The sequence below is a fragment of the Synchiropus splendidus genome, chromosome 9, assembly GCF_027744825.2.
Source record: "Synchiropus splendidus isolate RoL2022-P1 chromosome 9, RoL_Sspl_1.0, whole genome shotgun sequence".
Taxonomy (NCBI): domain Eukaryota; kingdom Metazoa; phylum Chordata; class Actinopteri; order Syngnathiformes; family Callionymidae; genus Synchiropus; species Synchiropus splendidus.
Window position 1 is genome coordinate 25,526,356 of NC_071342.1, and position 15,803 is coordinate 25,542,158.

A 15,803-nucleotide genomic window follows, 5' to 3' on the forward strand; every position below is an offset into this window, starting at 1 on the left:
TGTCTGGTTGCCGGGACGCGTCCTGTCCAGCTTCCGCTGCTGACTGCCGGCTCTCCAGCTCCACATCAACGCTGCTAACAGAGCTGTCATTTCACTGACGGGTGCTGGTTTCCTCCGGGGTCAAAGGTCCACAGTTGAAAAGGTTCCAGAGGCCCCTGCTGCCCGGCTCCACCTCCACCTTCAGACCAGTGAGCCAACAGGGAGCCGCAGGAGAACCTGAGCCCACATCTCACAACATGCTCCTCACGACCATCCACCCGTCTGTCCATATGGAGGCGTCTGTCGCTATCCTTGTGAGGACTTTTGTGGCTTCCTCTGGGACGGTCACCCTTTCCCCAGCCTCCCCCGGCCCCCAACACATGGCTCAGCTCAACCTGGACCCTGGACCTGCCTGGGACCCAGTTATTTGGAAGCTTTAACCTTCAAACTGAGGATTAGCCTTGTTGATGTTTGCTCCCTGAAGTGGTCCCCACAAGTGCACAGCTCAGGTCAGTGTCTTCCCTCACTGAAACCTGTGGTCCTCGTTTAGTTGCACTGGTGGGGACAAATTCTTGGAAAAACGCCTACATTGGGGACCCTCCTGCTGGACCCCACAAGCTGAAGCCTGAGGGTTAAAAACCTCAGGATAACTGGGTGCAGTCTGCTCCAGAGTCCTGGGTCAGTTGAGCCGTGTGTTTGTGGTGGGAGGCTGGGGAAAGGGTGACGGCCAGGAGCGGTCCTCTCAAGGAGAGGGAGCAGAGGCTTGACTGCCATCAGGACCACCTGCTTGTGCGAGGTGGCGACTGCATCAGGCTCCGTCTTTGCAGCTGGACGAGACCCTCCTCCCTCTCAGGACGGGCCTGGGCCGACGCGGCTCTGATCCGACACCTTCAGCAAGAGAGGGTGCGGGGAGAGGGGGGCCGCCCCGGGGCGCCGCAGCGGCTCCATTACAGGGGCTTTTGAGGGCCGGGATTAAGGATTAGTGGGGCTTTAAGTGTCAGCGGCTTCTTGGAGGGACAGAACAACAGGCAGGAAATGCAGCCGCACAGCTGTGTTGCTGTTTACATGTTTCCTTGCTGCCGGCAAGACTCCCGGCACCCGGCCCTCCCGGGACGGGGGGGGGGCTCCTGCGCCAGAGTGTAGGCGAGTCAGAGTCAGAGGGCTTCAGAGCAGGGCCCGCTCCCGAGTCTGACCTCTGACCCTCACCTGCCCCAGACTCCGGGCCCTCGCTTCTGACCCGGGCCCTCAGGAGCGGCCTGACGTCACTAACGCGCAGCAGCACATGCACAGACGAGCAATGGATTGAACTGAAGGAATGAACTCATGAAAACTGATACAAGGTTTGGACAAAATGAACACATGAAAATCAATGACTGTGTAGACTGAACGCATTCCTTTGAATGAATTAGTGACTCGATACAACCCATGATTTCAATGAATGAGTGAAAGTGAGCGAGCGAGTGACTTCCACAGAGGAGCGGCGCAGCGTGAAAATGCTTGCACTGGAGCGAGCGGCCCCCGCAAGAGGCCCGGCCGCCGCCATGGAGCCTGGACTGAAGCAGCCGCCTCGGACACACACACACACACACGCACCTATTTTGATGTTCAGTGAGGACCGCTCCTGGCCCTCACCCTTTCCCCAGCCTCTCCCCCTCAACACAGGGCTCACCTGAACCAGGACCAGACTGGACCCAGTCATTCTGAAGTCTTCACCCTCAACCTCCGGCTTAACCTTGTGGGGACCGACCAAGGGGATCCACAACTCACTAAAGGTCCTCACAAGGTGATATGCTTCCAGGCACCAGTCCCCACAAATGTAGCTATAGGAGGATGCACGTACAAACACACACACACACTCTCTCTCTACATATATATCTCACACATACACACACACTCTCTCTATCTCTCTCTCTCACACACACACACACACACACAGTGGCCGCACAGAGAGCGAACCTCGTTAACATAATCGGAACCACGTCACGCTGAAGGTGGACCGCGTCCCGCTCCCGGGTCTATAAAGCCCGACACTTGAGGGGGAGAGGCGAGCGAGCGAGGACCTTCTGCCCATGGACCTGTGGAGCTCGGTCTGCGGCAGGTTGGCGGTGAGTTTGGCGCTTCTGCTTCTGCATCGCAGCGTCGCTCAGAGCAGCGGACGGTGACGTCAAAATGTGAGCCGTTTTAGTCCAGTCCACCCGCGGAATCTCCGCGCGCAGAGCGCGGGTCGGTGCCGAGGCTCCGGAGCCAACGGTCCGGTGTCAGCCCGTAACTCCTCTACGTCCAGACGATGAGACGGGCTCGCGCGTCGCGCACCTCCACCTGGCCACGCCAGATTCCGGGACCGGAGCCCGCGGCTTCTTCGGGGATTCGCGTTGAGGAGTGAGCGCTCGGTGGAACTGAACAAGCGAGAGCCAAGTTTCCACGTCTGCGTCTGGTTGGTCCGCGCAGCGTCGCGTCGCGTCGCTGCGCGGACCAAAGGGTCAGTGTAGAAAACGCCTTCCTTGCGTCTGAAGAGGGTCGCCTCCGTCGCGGGAGCTGCCGCTGGCCTTCCCTCCGGTGCGTTCCTTGCTGGGCCGCTCAGGCGCTGGCGCACGCGCTTTACGGGCTGACATACTCGTCAAGTGTTTCATCAGTCACCAAACGTATTTGAAGCTGGATCGTGCCACCGACTGCGCCCCAGTCTCCCTGGCTTCTGACTGATTTCTTCTCAACTGTTGGAGGAGGCGCCTGCGTCTGCCGCGGCCCTCTGGGTACTCCACTTTCCTCCCGCTGGCCAGAGACACGCTGAGTGATGCGCGGCGTCTGCTGAGGCTCCCGCTCTCCAGCATGACTCGCTCGCTCGCTCGCTGCTCTTCCTCTGCTGGCCCCTGACAGGCCACTCGGTCGCCATCATTTATTTGACTTGGTCGGCGATGTTGGCGCCTGTGCACGCGTGACTCGCGCGACTTCATGCTGGTGCGTCGGCCGCGTCCCAGTCCGGAGGGAAGCGTGTCAGTGAGAAGGTCCCTGCAGCAGCTGGCGCGCCTCGCTCAGGCCGGCCGGCTGCGGGGACCTTGGCCTGGTCCCGACGGACTCCTGTGGCGTGACGCCCTCTCCTGGACACTTCCCCGCTCATGCCGCTTGCTTTCCACAGAACTAGGGGGCCCTTGCTCAGAGGAGATGTTCCCGCTGGCCCAGTGTGGCGCGCCGCCGGCTCTGGCCGCAGCCCTGGCCTGGGTGGTGTCGGCCCTGCTGCTGCTGCTTCTGAGCCAGCAGCTGTGGAGCCTGCGCTGGAGCCGGACCCGGGACAAGCAGAGCAGCCTGCCTCTGCCCAAGGGCTCCATGGGCTGGCCCCTGGTGGGGGAGACCTTCCACTGGCTCTTCCAGGTGAGTGTGTGTTTCCGCTCCGCTGCCCTAGTGGGGGGGACCAGCGCCGGGGAAAACGCCTCCTTGTGGGCCCCTTGTGCTGAAGTCAAAGGAGTCCTGGTTCAGGTGTTGAGGGGAGAGGTCCCCACAAGGAGAGAGCTCCGTGTGTGTGTGTGTGTGTGTGTGTGGTGAGGGGATTTACAAGCGTTCCACTGGTGGGTCCGTGAGTCTCCCTCACATTCCAGACTCCGCAACATCTGAGCGGCGCTGCAGAGGGAGGGAAGGCGGAGCTTAGTGCAGGTGACGGGATCCTGCGCTGCACACGGCTGTAATGACATCAGACCATTCTCCCACCAGTCCTCAGCACTTGGACTGGACCTGCAGCTGGTGGCCCTGCTGTGGAATCCCAGCTGGATCATGAGCAGGGGCTCAGCCTGGAGCCCCAGCAGCGAGGAGATGCTCCTGGGCCTCCAGCACGTCCAGACGCTCTCCTCTCTGCTGCCGAGCCCCACGGGTGTTTCTCAACAGCCCGCAGTCCCCTCGCCCACCAGACGGTGGCGCTCTGAGCGACTGCAGCTGCCACTGGGTCCTTCTCCCCGTGTGAGTCCTTGAGTCTCAGCTACCAGCTGGGGCCTGGAGCTTCTTCACTTCCTTCACTGAACAACTTGCTTTGTACAACTGAAGGAGTTGACTCCTCGACTGGGACGGAGAGTGTGTGAGACAAGTGCCTTGTCTTCAGCCCAGTCCCCCGCTGAGCGTCTCTCTGGGGAACTGTGTTTCATGGACGCCCTTCACCCACAAGCTTCTGGCCTGGTGGCTCAGTCTCCCAGCAGCAGATGCGGCCTCCATCCTCCATCCTCCTCCTCTCATCCTCCTCCTCCTCCTCCTCCATCTCCTCCTCCTCCATCTCCTCCTCCTCCTCTCCTCCTCCTCTTCCTCCTCCTCCTCCTCCTCCTCTCCTCTTCCTCCTCTCCATCCTCTTCCTCTTCCTCCTCCTCCTCCTCCTCTCCATCCTCCTCCTCTTCCTCCTCCTCCTCCTCCTCTTCCTCCTCCTCCTCCTCCTCCTCCTCTTCCTCCTCTCCATCCTCCTCCTCTTTCTCCTCTCCATCCTCCTCCTCTTCCTCCTCCTCCTCCTCCTCTTCCTCCTCTCCATCCTCCTCCTCCTCCTCCTCTTCCTCCTCTTCCTTATCCTCTCCTCCTCCTCTTCCTCCTCTTCCTCCTCCTCTCATCCTCCTCCTCTCCTCCTCCTCCTCCTCCTCTCCTCTTCCTCCTCCTCCTTATCCTCTCATCCTCCTCCTCCTCCTCCTCTCATCCTCCTCCTCCTCCTCCTCTCATCCTCCTCCTCTCCATCCTCTTCCTCCTCTCCATCCTCCTTCTCCTCCTCCTCCTCTTCCTCCTTATCCTCTCATCCTCCTCCTCCTCCTCTCATCCTCCTCCTCTCCATCCTCCTCCTCCTCCTCCTCTTTCTCCTTATCCTCTCATCCTCCTCCTCCTCCTCCTCCTCTTCTTCCTCTCATCCTGCTCCTCTCCATCCTCCTCCTCCTCTTCCTCCTCCTCTTCCTCCTCTCATCCTCTTCCTCCTCTCCATCCTCTTCCTCCTCTCCATCCTCCTCCTCTTCCTCCTCCTCCTCCTCCTCTTCCTCCTCTCCATCCTCCTCCTCCTCCTCCTCCTCCTCCTCCTCTTCCTCCTCTCCATCCTCCTCCTCCTCCTCCAACCTCCCAGGGTCCCCCCAGTGGCTTGTGATTCTGCCCAGGTCCTGGCTCGGGCCCCGGCCCCTGACCCCTGGAGCCCAGACGGTCAGACGAGGAGCAGGACTCAGAGCGGGGTCACCACCAGCTGAAGCCTCTCCACACCTTCATGAGCAAGAATGTGTGACGTCAGGCGGGAGATTCTTCTGCTCTGGAGGCAGCGTGTGTGGACATGATGCCACCTCGACACATTCCTGCCTTCATTCGTCCATCCGCTTCCCTCATGCTCCGCTCCACGTTTTCCATCTGTCTTTTCCTTCTCCAGCTGCTTCCTGCCCTCCCTCCATCCATCCATCCATCCTAACCTGTGGTCAGGTAGCACGGCTTCTCCACCCTCCCTCCTGCCCTCAGTCCAACACAACTCCGGGCGGGATCTTCCCATGTTCATCCCATTCCTTGCTGTCCTGGCTTGTGAGGCAGTGTGTGTGTGTGTGTGTGTGTGTGTGTGTGTGTGTGTGTGTGTGTGTGTGTGAGAGAGAGGCCACGTGCCTAACGTCTGCTCCCGCTCCTCCTCAGGGCTCCGACTTCCACATCCTCCGCAGAGAGAAACACGGGAACGTCTTCAAGACGCACCTGCTGGGCAAACCTGTGGTCCGGGTGACGGGCGCCGACAACATCCGGAAGATCCTGCTGGGCGAGCACACGCTGGTCTGCACCCAGTGGCCCCAGTCCACCCGCATCATCCTGGGGCCCAACACCCTGGTCAACTCTGTGGGAGAGCTGCACAAGAAGAAGAGGAAGGTGAGGGCCGGGTGGTAGCCGGGTCGGACCGTGGCAACTCGCGTAGCGCTGTGGTGTGTGAAGCCCCGCCCCCTTCTCACACCCCCGTGTGGTTCTGGGTTGTGTGGGAAACATAATCAGACAGTAGCCAAGTCGGACCGTAGTCAGGTCAGATCATGGCTGAGTGGTACTGTCGCCGAGTCGAACCGTAGCTGAGTCGGATGGTACCCGAGTCGGACAGTAGCCGAGTCGGATTGTAGCCGAGTCGGACCATAGTCAGGTCAGATCGTAGCCGAGTCAGACCATAGCCAAGTCGGACCGTAACCAAGGAAGATTTGGATGGTAGCCAAGTCGGACTGTAACCAAGGAAGATTTGGATGGTAGCCGAGTCGGACCATGGCCAGGTCGGACTGTAGTCGAGTCAGACCGTAGTTGAGTCAGACCGTAGCCAAGTCGGACCGTAGCCGAGTCGGATAGTACCCAAGTAGGACCATAGCCAAGGCGGACTGTAACCAAGGCAGAGTCGGATTGTAGCCAAGTCGGACTGTAACCAAGGCAGAGTCGGATTGTAGCCAAGTCGGACTGTAACCAAGGCAGAGTCGGATTGTAGCCAAGTCGGACTGTAACCAAGGCAGAGTCGCATGGTAGCCAAGTCGGACTGTAACCAAGGAAGATTTGGATGGTAGCCAAGTCGGACTGTAACCAAGGCAGAGTTGGATGGTAGCCGAGTCGGACCATGGCCAGGTCGGACTGTAGTCGAGTCAGACCGTAGTTGAGTCAGACCGTAGCCAAGTCGGACCGTAGTCGGGTCAGATCATGGCTGAGTGGTACTGTAGCCGAGTCGAACCGTAGCTGAGTCGGATGGTACCCGAGTCGGACTGTAGTCGAGTCAGACCGTGGCAGAGTCGGACCGTGGCAGAGTCGGCTACCCCGTGTGTGTGTGTGCGTGCGAATGTGTGTTGACGTGGTGAGACGTCCGTTGGTTGCGTCTCAGAGTCTCCTTCTCCTCTGTCAGATCCTGGCTAAAGTCTTCAGCAGGGCGGCGCTAGAGTCCTACTTGCCTCGGCTGCAGCGTGTGATCCAGTCGGAGGTGGCCAAGTGGTGCGACCACTCTGGCTCCATTGACGTCTACGTGGCGGCCAAGTCGCTGACCTTCCGCCTGGCGCTGCGGGTGCTGCTGGGTCTGCAGCTGGAGGAGGAGCGCGTGGCGTATCTGGGCCGGATCTTCGAGCAGTTAATGGACAACCTGTTCTCCCTGCCCGTCGACGCGCCGCTCAGCGGACTGCGCAAGGCAAGACGCGCCGGGACGGACAGACGGACAGACGTTCACTCCACATTCCCTCACTTGTTCTCCTGCTTTGGTTTGGTCTCCTCCAGGGCATTAAAGCTCGCGAGATCCTTCATGAGCACATGGAGAAAATCATCGAGGAGAAGCTGTCCCGACGGCAGGATGGCGACGGATACCACGACGCCTTTGACTACATGCTGTCCAGCGCCACGGAGCTGGGCCACGAGCTCCACGTCCAGGAGATGAAGGTAGCGTCCTGGGACCGTGCTCCTGGAGCTCTGGCGGCGCGGGATGAGGGCGGAGCCACGAGCGCTGCGGGTCACCGCCGCCAGTCAGGCTCCTCCCCCTCAGCCTCTTCCGTGCTCCGTGTTGTGCGGTTCGGCTCGCTCCACGCTCCGGTGTCTCCACTCACTCAGAAACGTGCCTCTCCCACAGGAAACGGCGGTGGAGCTGATCTTCGCCGCTCACTCCACCACGGCCAGCGCCTCCACCTCCCTGGTCCTGCAGCTGCTGCGCCACCCGGCGGTGGTGGAGCAGGTCAGAGCCGAGCTGGAGGCCGAAGGCTTGGGCCGTGGCGCAGAGGAGGAGGCGGAGCCAGGCCCTCTGACCCTGGAGCGGCTGAGCCAGCTGCGCTACCTGGACTGCGTGGTGAAGGAAGTGCTGCGCCTCCTGCCGCCCGTCTCCGGCGGCTACCGCACGGCCCTGCGCACCTTCGAGCTGGACGTGAGTCGAAGTGGTGTGCAGCGTGGAGACTGGTGTGCTCCCGACACGCGGGCGCTCGTAACCAAGTGGCTCTGTGTTCCAGGGCTTCCAGGTGCCCAAAGGCTGGAGCGTCATGTACAGCATCAGGGACACCCACGAGACGGCCCAGGTCTTCCACAGTCCCGAGCTCTTCCAGCCGGAGCGCTTCAGGCCGCCGCCGGAGGAGAGCCGCGCCTGGCGCTTCAGCTACGTGCCCTTCGGCGGCGGAGCGCGCAGCTGCGTGGGCAAGGAGCTGGCCCAGCTCATCCTGAAGACCCTGGCCGTGGAGCTGGCGGCCACCTGCCGCTGGAGCCTGGCCACAGAGGACTTCCCCAGGATGCAGACCGTGCCCATCGTGCACCCGGTCAGCGGCCTGCACGTGGACTTCTCCCGGCGCCGTGGGCTCTAGTGTCCAAAGACCTGGAGGAGCCTCTGGGACACCTGCTGGAGCGCAGTGTCCAGGCTCCAGCGCGTCCAGTCGCGTTTGTTGTTGATGTAAAGAAGGAAGCTCAGGTGGGGGCGCTGTGGAGCTGAAGGTTGAGCAGGCAGAGCCTCTGGCCAGGACAAGATGGCCGCCACGGCGGGCCAGCTCCACACCTGCCTCTGTTTCCTGGATGTAGAAGCTTAAATGTGAAATGAAGTAGCGAGCTGAGTTGGCTCAGACGCAGAAGTCCTCCTGCTGGTCCTCCGCCTGCGTCCACTTGTCCTCATTGTGTCTGCTGTGCGGTGAAATCAATGGTCTGGGATCATGGAGGAGATAGCACTTTCTCTGCTTCACTGTAAATAGTCCTCTCACCCACTCGCTGTCCATAAAGTCCAGTGCGGAGCAGCTGCTTGTGTTTGATGGTGGTTTCCACGGCCCACGTCCTGAGGAGAGTCTGACTCTCTGGAGAAGTGAGGCTGCCATGAGTCAGGTCTGGACCTCTCTGGGTTTGCTCTGGGTACTCCGCTTTCCTCCTGCTGACCCTGGATGTGGCCCGCCGTGCCTCTGGGTTCTGGACGTCCAAACTACAGGAAGCTCTCAGGAGAGCCCTCTGGCGCTGGAGCGTCTGAGAGGCCCACATAATCCTGTTTGACCTCAATTAGGAGGTGAGGGCTGAGGTCATGGCGCCGGCGCCGGCGGCCGTCACGGGCAGCAGGAGAATGGAGCGCAGCCTAATTGTGTCCTCGGCAGGACCCCGCCGCGCTGCCAAGGTCGTTATCTGGTGGACGCTCAGTGGTTGTGAACTTGGCGACGTTTTGAACCGGGGTTCACCGCCGTGCCGCTGGCCAGGCGGGTCAGTCAGCGGGCAGGAGGGTGCGTGGGAACCGCAGCGGCTCCAGAAGCACATGAGCGTCAGCGCTTACACAACTGACGCAACAATGGAGCGGGACAGACAGAGCGGCTCCCGCCCCGACGCGGAGAGCTGCGTGTCCGACCCGCTGCCCACCTGCTTCCTGGGTGGATGGAAGGAAGGATCTGAGGGAGCAGATGGGCCTCCCACCCATGATCCACCGACATGCCTCTGTCTGGAGGGAGCGCTGTGTTGGGGCGCAGGTAAAGGTGAGGGAAGGTGGGAGGAGGAGGTGGAGCATGTGGGGGGCTCACAGCTGTACAGCCCATAATTGCTGGCTTCGTCAGACAACATCTGTTCAGTCAGCATTCCAGCCGTCCGCCTTGAGGAGGAGGAGCGAAGGAATAAGACCGCGGTTCCCCGGATGCAGCGGGAGGAGCAGAGCAGAGGCGGAGTCTGCTGAGGTCGACATCTCCGCCTCCAGCCGCTGAAGACCAGGCTGAACTCCTCCTGATGAAGGAGCACCGCGGGCGAGCGCATCACGCTGAAGCCCAGGTGTGTGGAGCTGTGAAAGCACTTCCCCCTGCAGCCTCATTCTTCACTCTCCATCTGAGGAGGCCCGCCCCCCGCGCACCCTCCTGACCCCCACACCACATGAGAGACTGGGCCTTCACCGTGTGACGCATGAAGCCTTGATGTGATGTTCAGCGCCACCTAGTGTGCTGAGACTGCTGCTGAGCGAGTAGGAAGGGCTCGCCGCCAGAGCTGTTCCCTGCGGCCGCCTCTCCACACGCACCTTCTGCTCCCAGCCGCAGCCTGAGCTCCAGTCAGGCTTCCTTCCCGTCACATACCTGACCGCAGTTGCCAAGCTCCACGCCCAGCGAGCCGGGGCGGAGCCTCACGCTCCAGCGGCGCAGGCGTGTTTGCCCTGCAGAGGGAGGACGGGGTCTGGCGTGAAGCGATCTGGCCGCGCTGCAGCCTGGGCCTCAGCCGGAGAAAGCAAACACAGCGGGGTCAGGACCCGGCACTATTGTTTCAGGGCCCGAGGAAGGTGTCCCCGCAGCGCCGGCGGAATGACAACACACGCTGAGTCGTGGGCTCAGCTGACAACACAGGACGTTTGGCTGCATCAGTGTTGGACTTTTATCGGTGTCAAGTGAAGAGGAGCGGCTCCGCAGCGCCGCCGCCCTGTTGTCATACGGCGCTTTCATCTGCCTTCAACTGTTATGATTGGCTGTCACCGTCGGCCCGTCGCTCCACAAAACATCGGCGCGGCGTGAGAGCCAAGATGGCGGTGAACTGGCCGTGACCCCTTCTGGGCCGAGTCGTGCGTGGAAGCGAGCGTGAGACACCTGACCGATGAACCATAATAACCAAGGGGAGAGGGTCCGGTGTTCGCTCAGGGTTGGCGTCCGGAGTCGCGCCTTCTGAGGGTGACGGAGCACCGTCATGCGTGTTTGGCCTGTGTGTGAGTGTCAGAGCTTCCCCTCCCACAAGCAACACGGTCCCGTCCGCTCGCACAAGCAGAACCAGCGCGTGCATGTGACAGGCCGAGCCACCGCACCACCTCCTCCCCCGCTGACCCCCTGGGCTCCCACCGCTGGCAGCTCAGGAGCCATTCCACCAGGCTGCGCTCCTGCGGCCTCAGAACAAGGACCTGGCTCCAGGTCCTGGAGCTCAGTGCTCTCTAGCGCCTACCAGAGGGGAGACGAGAGAAGGGCCGTTGTGTGGCTCACAGCTGGAACTCTTCCCGAGTCACCGGCCGGACCTGTGGCCTCTGGATTCCAGCACCAGATTGTGCAGCTTCCACGCTGGGAAAGATCACGTGTTGGAAGGTTGAAGCTTTTGTTGGATATCAGGCTTCATGGTGTGTCGTGGACTGTTTGTTGTCCACACCTCACTGTGTGTTCTGCTCCCTCACTTGTTTCCTCCCTGGTTCAGTTGGACCTTTTGGACAATGGAGACATGCGGACTCCAGTGTTGAGGCCCTGGCAGGCCCACCGTGGGTCCAGGAGAGCTCCGACGGTTCGGCGCGGTCAATCCATGACACAAGGTGAGACTCTGCCTGCGGCTCCAAATATTTGACTCCGCTTCCAAAAGCCATTTCCTCTTCACGCAGCTGAGCGTTTTAATTAGAAGGCGGCAGCTCTTGCATCCACACACACGCGCGTGCGCGCGCTCCCACGCTCAGGAGTGGCTCAACTCTTCACCTTGGCGTCTGGGCTCTGCCAAATGTGCCAGCGGGCCTCATTACACAAGGAGGAGGGGCGGGGCTCCTGCTGCTGCTGCTGCTGACTCCGCCCAGCACAGCCACCTGGGCCCAGCAGGTGGCACAGAAGCAGAGTCCATCCACGCGGTGGGCAGCGTCTCATCAGGTGGCTCATGGAAACGTGAGGCAGCTATGACCAATTGTCAGCGTCGTGAGATCTGTGGGTCATAATGAAAACACCATCCGACGGCGAGCCGCTCCAACAGCCATCATCATCATCATCATCATCATGTGATGATCGGGTGGCCTCACCTGACCTGCGGGTCACCTGACCTGAGCCTGACACCTGAGCGCAAGCAGCCGTCTGTTGACGACACGGCGAGGCCCGATGGCGCCATCTAGTGTCGGAGTGGCAGCGGCGCTGACCTGGCTCGCCGTCCGTTCATGCCACGACGGCGCGGAGCAGCTCAGGGGAGCAGGTGAGGAGGGAACGGCGCGAGAGACAAAACAAGCTCCGCACCTGAGGGTTAGGGTTAGGGTCACCCGCGACTGCCACTGAGAGTGAAAGGCTTTGGCGTCATCGAGGCCGCGCTGCTCTCACGGCGACGTGAATATGAAAGTGCAACACGCTCGTAACGACCACTGCAACGTCGTCAACAGCAGGCTTTGGGGCAGAAGTAGCAAGTGCTGTGTTTTGGAAAGATGTTGGATCGATTCATTTGAACGCTTTTTAAAGGCTTCGTGGGGATTTTCACTGTTTGACCTCCACCTCGGCGTCATCTGACGCTCGCAAGTGCTTGTGTTTTCGCTTGAGAGAGGAAGACGCGCGCTCCGCTGCGCTGAAGAGGAGGAGGAGGAGGAGGAGGAGGATGCAGCCTCCAGTGGCAGCATCAGACTCGCAGGTGCGTCCTCCGAGTCAGAGCGCAGCTTCCCAACCACCGGCCTTCGGTTCCGCAGCGACTCTGTCCGGGAGAGAGTGCGCGTCCCGTGCGGCTCTCGGCGCCTTCTGAATGAAGATCTGGAGAACTTGGCGCTGAGCTCGACGTCCATGGAGAACCACTCGGTTTGGGTCGCTTCCAGCGAAGTTCGCTCGGAGGGGGGCGGGATGAGCGGCGGCGCTCGCGCGCTCCTGGGCTGCGTGCTGTCGCTCCTCATCGTGTCCACGCTGCTGGGGAACACGCTGGTCTGCGCCGCGGTGGTCAAGTTCCGCCACCTGCGCTCCAAGGTCACCAACTCCTTCGTGATCTCGCTGGCGGTGTCGGACCTGCTGGTGGCGGTGCTGGTGATGCCCTGGGAGGCCGTCACCGAGGTGAGCGGCTCCTGGCTGCTGGGCCGCTTCTGCGGCGTGTGGATCGCCTTCGACATCATGTGCTCCACCGCCTCCATCCTGCACCTGTGCATCATCAGCGTGGACCGCTACTGGGCCATCGCCAGCCCCTTCAGGTACGAGCGCAGGATGACGCAGCGCGTGGCCTTCGTCATGATCGGCGTGGCGTGGACGCTCTCCGTGCTCATCTCCTTCATCCCCGTGCAGCTGAACTGGCACCAGGCCGGCGAGGGTCAGGAGGTCGCCGAGGGCGGCGCGGCGGCTAAGAGCTGCGTGGCCAACCTGAACAGGACCTACGCCATCGCCTCCTCGCTCATCAGCTTCTACATCCCGGTGGTCATCATGATCGCCACCTACACTCGCATCTACAGAATCGCTCAGACCCAGATCCGCAGGATCGCGTCCCTGGAGCGCGCGGCCGAGCAGAACCTGCCGCTGGACCAGGCGGCGCTCAAGTCCTCCTTCAGGAAGGAGACCAAGGTGCTGAAGACTCTGTCCGTCATCATGGGGGTCTTCGTCTGCTGCTGGCTGCCCTTCTTCGTGCTCAACTGCACCGTGCCCTTCTGCGACCCGCCGTGCGTCAGCGACACCACCTTCACCGTCTTCGTCTGGTTCGGCTGGGCCAACTCCTCCCTCAACCCCGTCATCTACGCCTTCAACGCCGACTTCCGCCGCGCCTTTGCCACCATCTTGGGCTGCAACCGCTTCTGCTCCAGTAACGCGGTGGAAGCCGTCAACTTCAGCAACGAGCTGGTGTCGTACCACCACGACACCACGCTGCACAGAGAGGCGCCGGCGCCGCCTCCCGCCACGCGGCCGCAGTCGGAGCGGCCGACGGGCGCCGGCGCTCACTTCGACCAGGAGTCCGTGGTGTCCAGCGTTTGGCGGCACCGCGACAGGTCGGCACGGCTCCAGCTGGAGGAGGACCTGGAGATCTCCTGGGAGACCATCACGCCGTTCACATCAGCTGCCGGATTCGAGTGTGAGACGCTGATACCGGGACAGGTGCGTCACGACAACTGAGGGGACCGCGGCGCCGGACGGGCTCCCTCGTGGGATCAGGAGTCCAGAGACGCGCCGAGTGCTGTGACGCTCCCGGCGAGGAGCTCCGTCCGCCTGCCGCACAGCTCTGCTCCTTTCATCATCGGCTGCTGGCGTGGATGAAAGAGGCGGCGGTCAGAGGTCACAAGGGCCTGGACCTTCAGAAGTGCCTCGGTGTGGGACACACCTGCGTCCCTGCTTGGGTGCTGCGTGTGTGTTGAAGTGCTGGAGCCACATTTAAAAGCTCTGTCAGCTGGGGAACCTGACGTCACCTGGGCCTGTCAGGTTTGCACACAGCCATACGGTCGTCCGAGAAGAAGAAGCCGTGGTGCCAGCCGAATAAGCTGAACATGAGCAGGCCGAACCAAAGCGTCTGCACTTGTGTGACCGTGTGCACCGCCATCAAAGACGACACGAGGACTCTGAGCGAGTCTGAGCGTGTGTGCGCGCGCGCGCGGGTCCAGATCCGCCGCTGAGCTCCTCTGATGACACCAGTGTTTATATGTGAAGGGCCACTCCACGGCCACATTCCAATCACAGGAGGGTCCTCGTGGTTCGTCATCTGCATGAGGACACGCACACACACACACGGGTCAGAGTTTGATGTCACAATCAGCGCAGCAATCACAAGCAAAGCGAAGCGACAACGAGCTGCTGATTGTGTTGAAGTCTGGAGATGACTCTCCGGGGGGAGGAGGAGGAGGACGCACCCTCCCCATCCGCCGCACTTTGCTTCCGTCGAGCAAGACCCAGACACGTGTTACGAACATTCCGACATGTTGTCGCGGAACTTGTGGAACCTGAGCCGCTGTCGGTCAGAAGCTCCGCCCAGTAACGAAGCTCCTCCTCATCCTCCGCTGCCTCCTCCTGAACCCCAGCTGTGCGCCGAGCGCTCCTGTTTGCTCTTGAACAGGTGCGGAGAAAGTCGGAGCCGGGCCGAGGAGCCGTCACAGCTTTAGCTGGGTCCGGAGTCACGCGCCATGCCGTGTCCGTGAGACCCGCAGCGCTTCTGGTGTTTGTGCAGTTCTGTGCTCCGTGGTTCCAGCGCATTAAACACCTAGTTCCACCTGTGTTTGTTTGCCGTCTCACTCCACAGTTCAACCTGAAGGAAAGTCATCAGTCAGCCGGGGGCTTAATAGCGGTGTGGGGACACAGTCACTAGAGGGGCCCCACCAAGCCTGGGCTCTGGCGGGTGACTCCATGGCGGCTGTGGCGTGGCTTCCTCCACTTGGGCCTTGTGCAGCGTGAGGATGGAAACACCCAGGACGAGTCTGGCTTGTGATGACGCTGTCGTCTCTGTGACACCTGTCAGACGGGCACGTGCAACTCCAAGAGAAGCCTGAGTGTTTTCATTCAGGAGCCTGAGCTCACGCAGGGACGGGACCTGAGAGCCCAGCCCACCCATCTGCTGCAGCATCCCCTGCTCTAGGCCCTCCCAGAAGCACCAGTGCACTTCTGCAGGGGGGCGCAGCCGGACCCTGAACTGAGCTGGTGACTGGACGTTCACTCCAGATGCTCCACAATTCAAGGGAACATATTTCAGGGCCATGAACTCCTCTTCCTCACTCACCATGCACAATGGACTGTGGAAGACACCTCCTGTGGGTCGAGGGCATCCAGACAGGCCTTCAGGGTCCTGGTCCCTCAGCAGACGCCGGGGCCTGGGTGAAGCAGTCTCCAGTGCTGGGCCCAGCTGGTACCCAGCCGTCCAGATGGCTTCAGAACTGGGACACGGGTCAGGCAGTGAAGCTCCAGAGTGCCAGTGTCATGAGGCTGTGGGTGGTTCCTCTGGACCGTCCCAGGTCGCACCTCCAGGTCCACGCTTCATCTCCTCCACTGCTCGGCGGCAGCACGCGGCTCTGGAACATTGGCAGCGCGAGAGCAGGCCTGTCCTGAGCAGAATGAGAAGGAGGAAGACGCCGGGAAGAAGGGGTGAGTCGGCGGGGGGTTAAGCTGTGACCCAGATTCCTGCTGGAGCCTTTGTCCCGCCTGAAAAAGAAGAGTCTCCTCATTCATGTGGTGGAGGGTCGGCCTGATCCCTGACAGCGGCACAAAGAGTGGCCCAGAAGAGACCTGGCACTGGGCCTTTATGTGGGCCATGAATTACGGACCAGTGGGGGGACGGGCTCA

General features: G+C 61.4%; 2 protein-coding genes across 2 annotated transcripts; both read left to right on the forward strand.

Annotated features, from left to right (window-relative positions):
* The first annotated feature begins 1,937 nt into the window (after positions 1 to 1,937).
* LOC128764913 (cytochrome P450 26C1) lies at positions 1,938 to 8,570 on the forward strand. The gene is made up of 7 exons (XM_053875190.1): positions 1,938 to 2,084; positions 3,113 to 3,345; positions 5,590 to 5,814; positions 6,809 to 7,084; positions 7,171 to 7,329; positions 7,517 to 7,804; positions 7,887 to 8,570. The coding sequence occupies exons 2-7, from the start codon at positions 3,139 to 3,141 to the stop codon at positions 8,229 to 8,231; spliced, it is 1,500 nt and encodes a 499-aa protein (XP_053731165.1). The 5' UTR covers positions 1,938 to 2,084; positions 3,113 to 3,138; the 3' UTR covers positions 8,232 to 8,570.
* A 3,783-nt stretch (positions 8,571 to 12,353) lies between these two features.
* On the forward strand, positions 12,354 to 13,777 carry LOC128765323 (D(1)-like dopamine receptor). Its single transcript, XM_053875986.1, has one exon. The coding sequence runs from the start codon at positions 12,354 to 12,356 to the stop codon at positions 13,653 to 13,655; it is 1,302 nt and encodes a 433-aa protein (XP_053731961.1). The 3' UTR covers positions 13,656 to 13,777.
* The last annotated feature ends 2,026 nt before the right edge of the window (positions 13,778 to 15,803 follow it).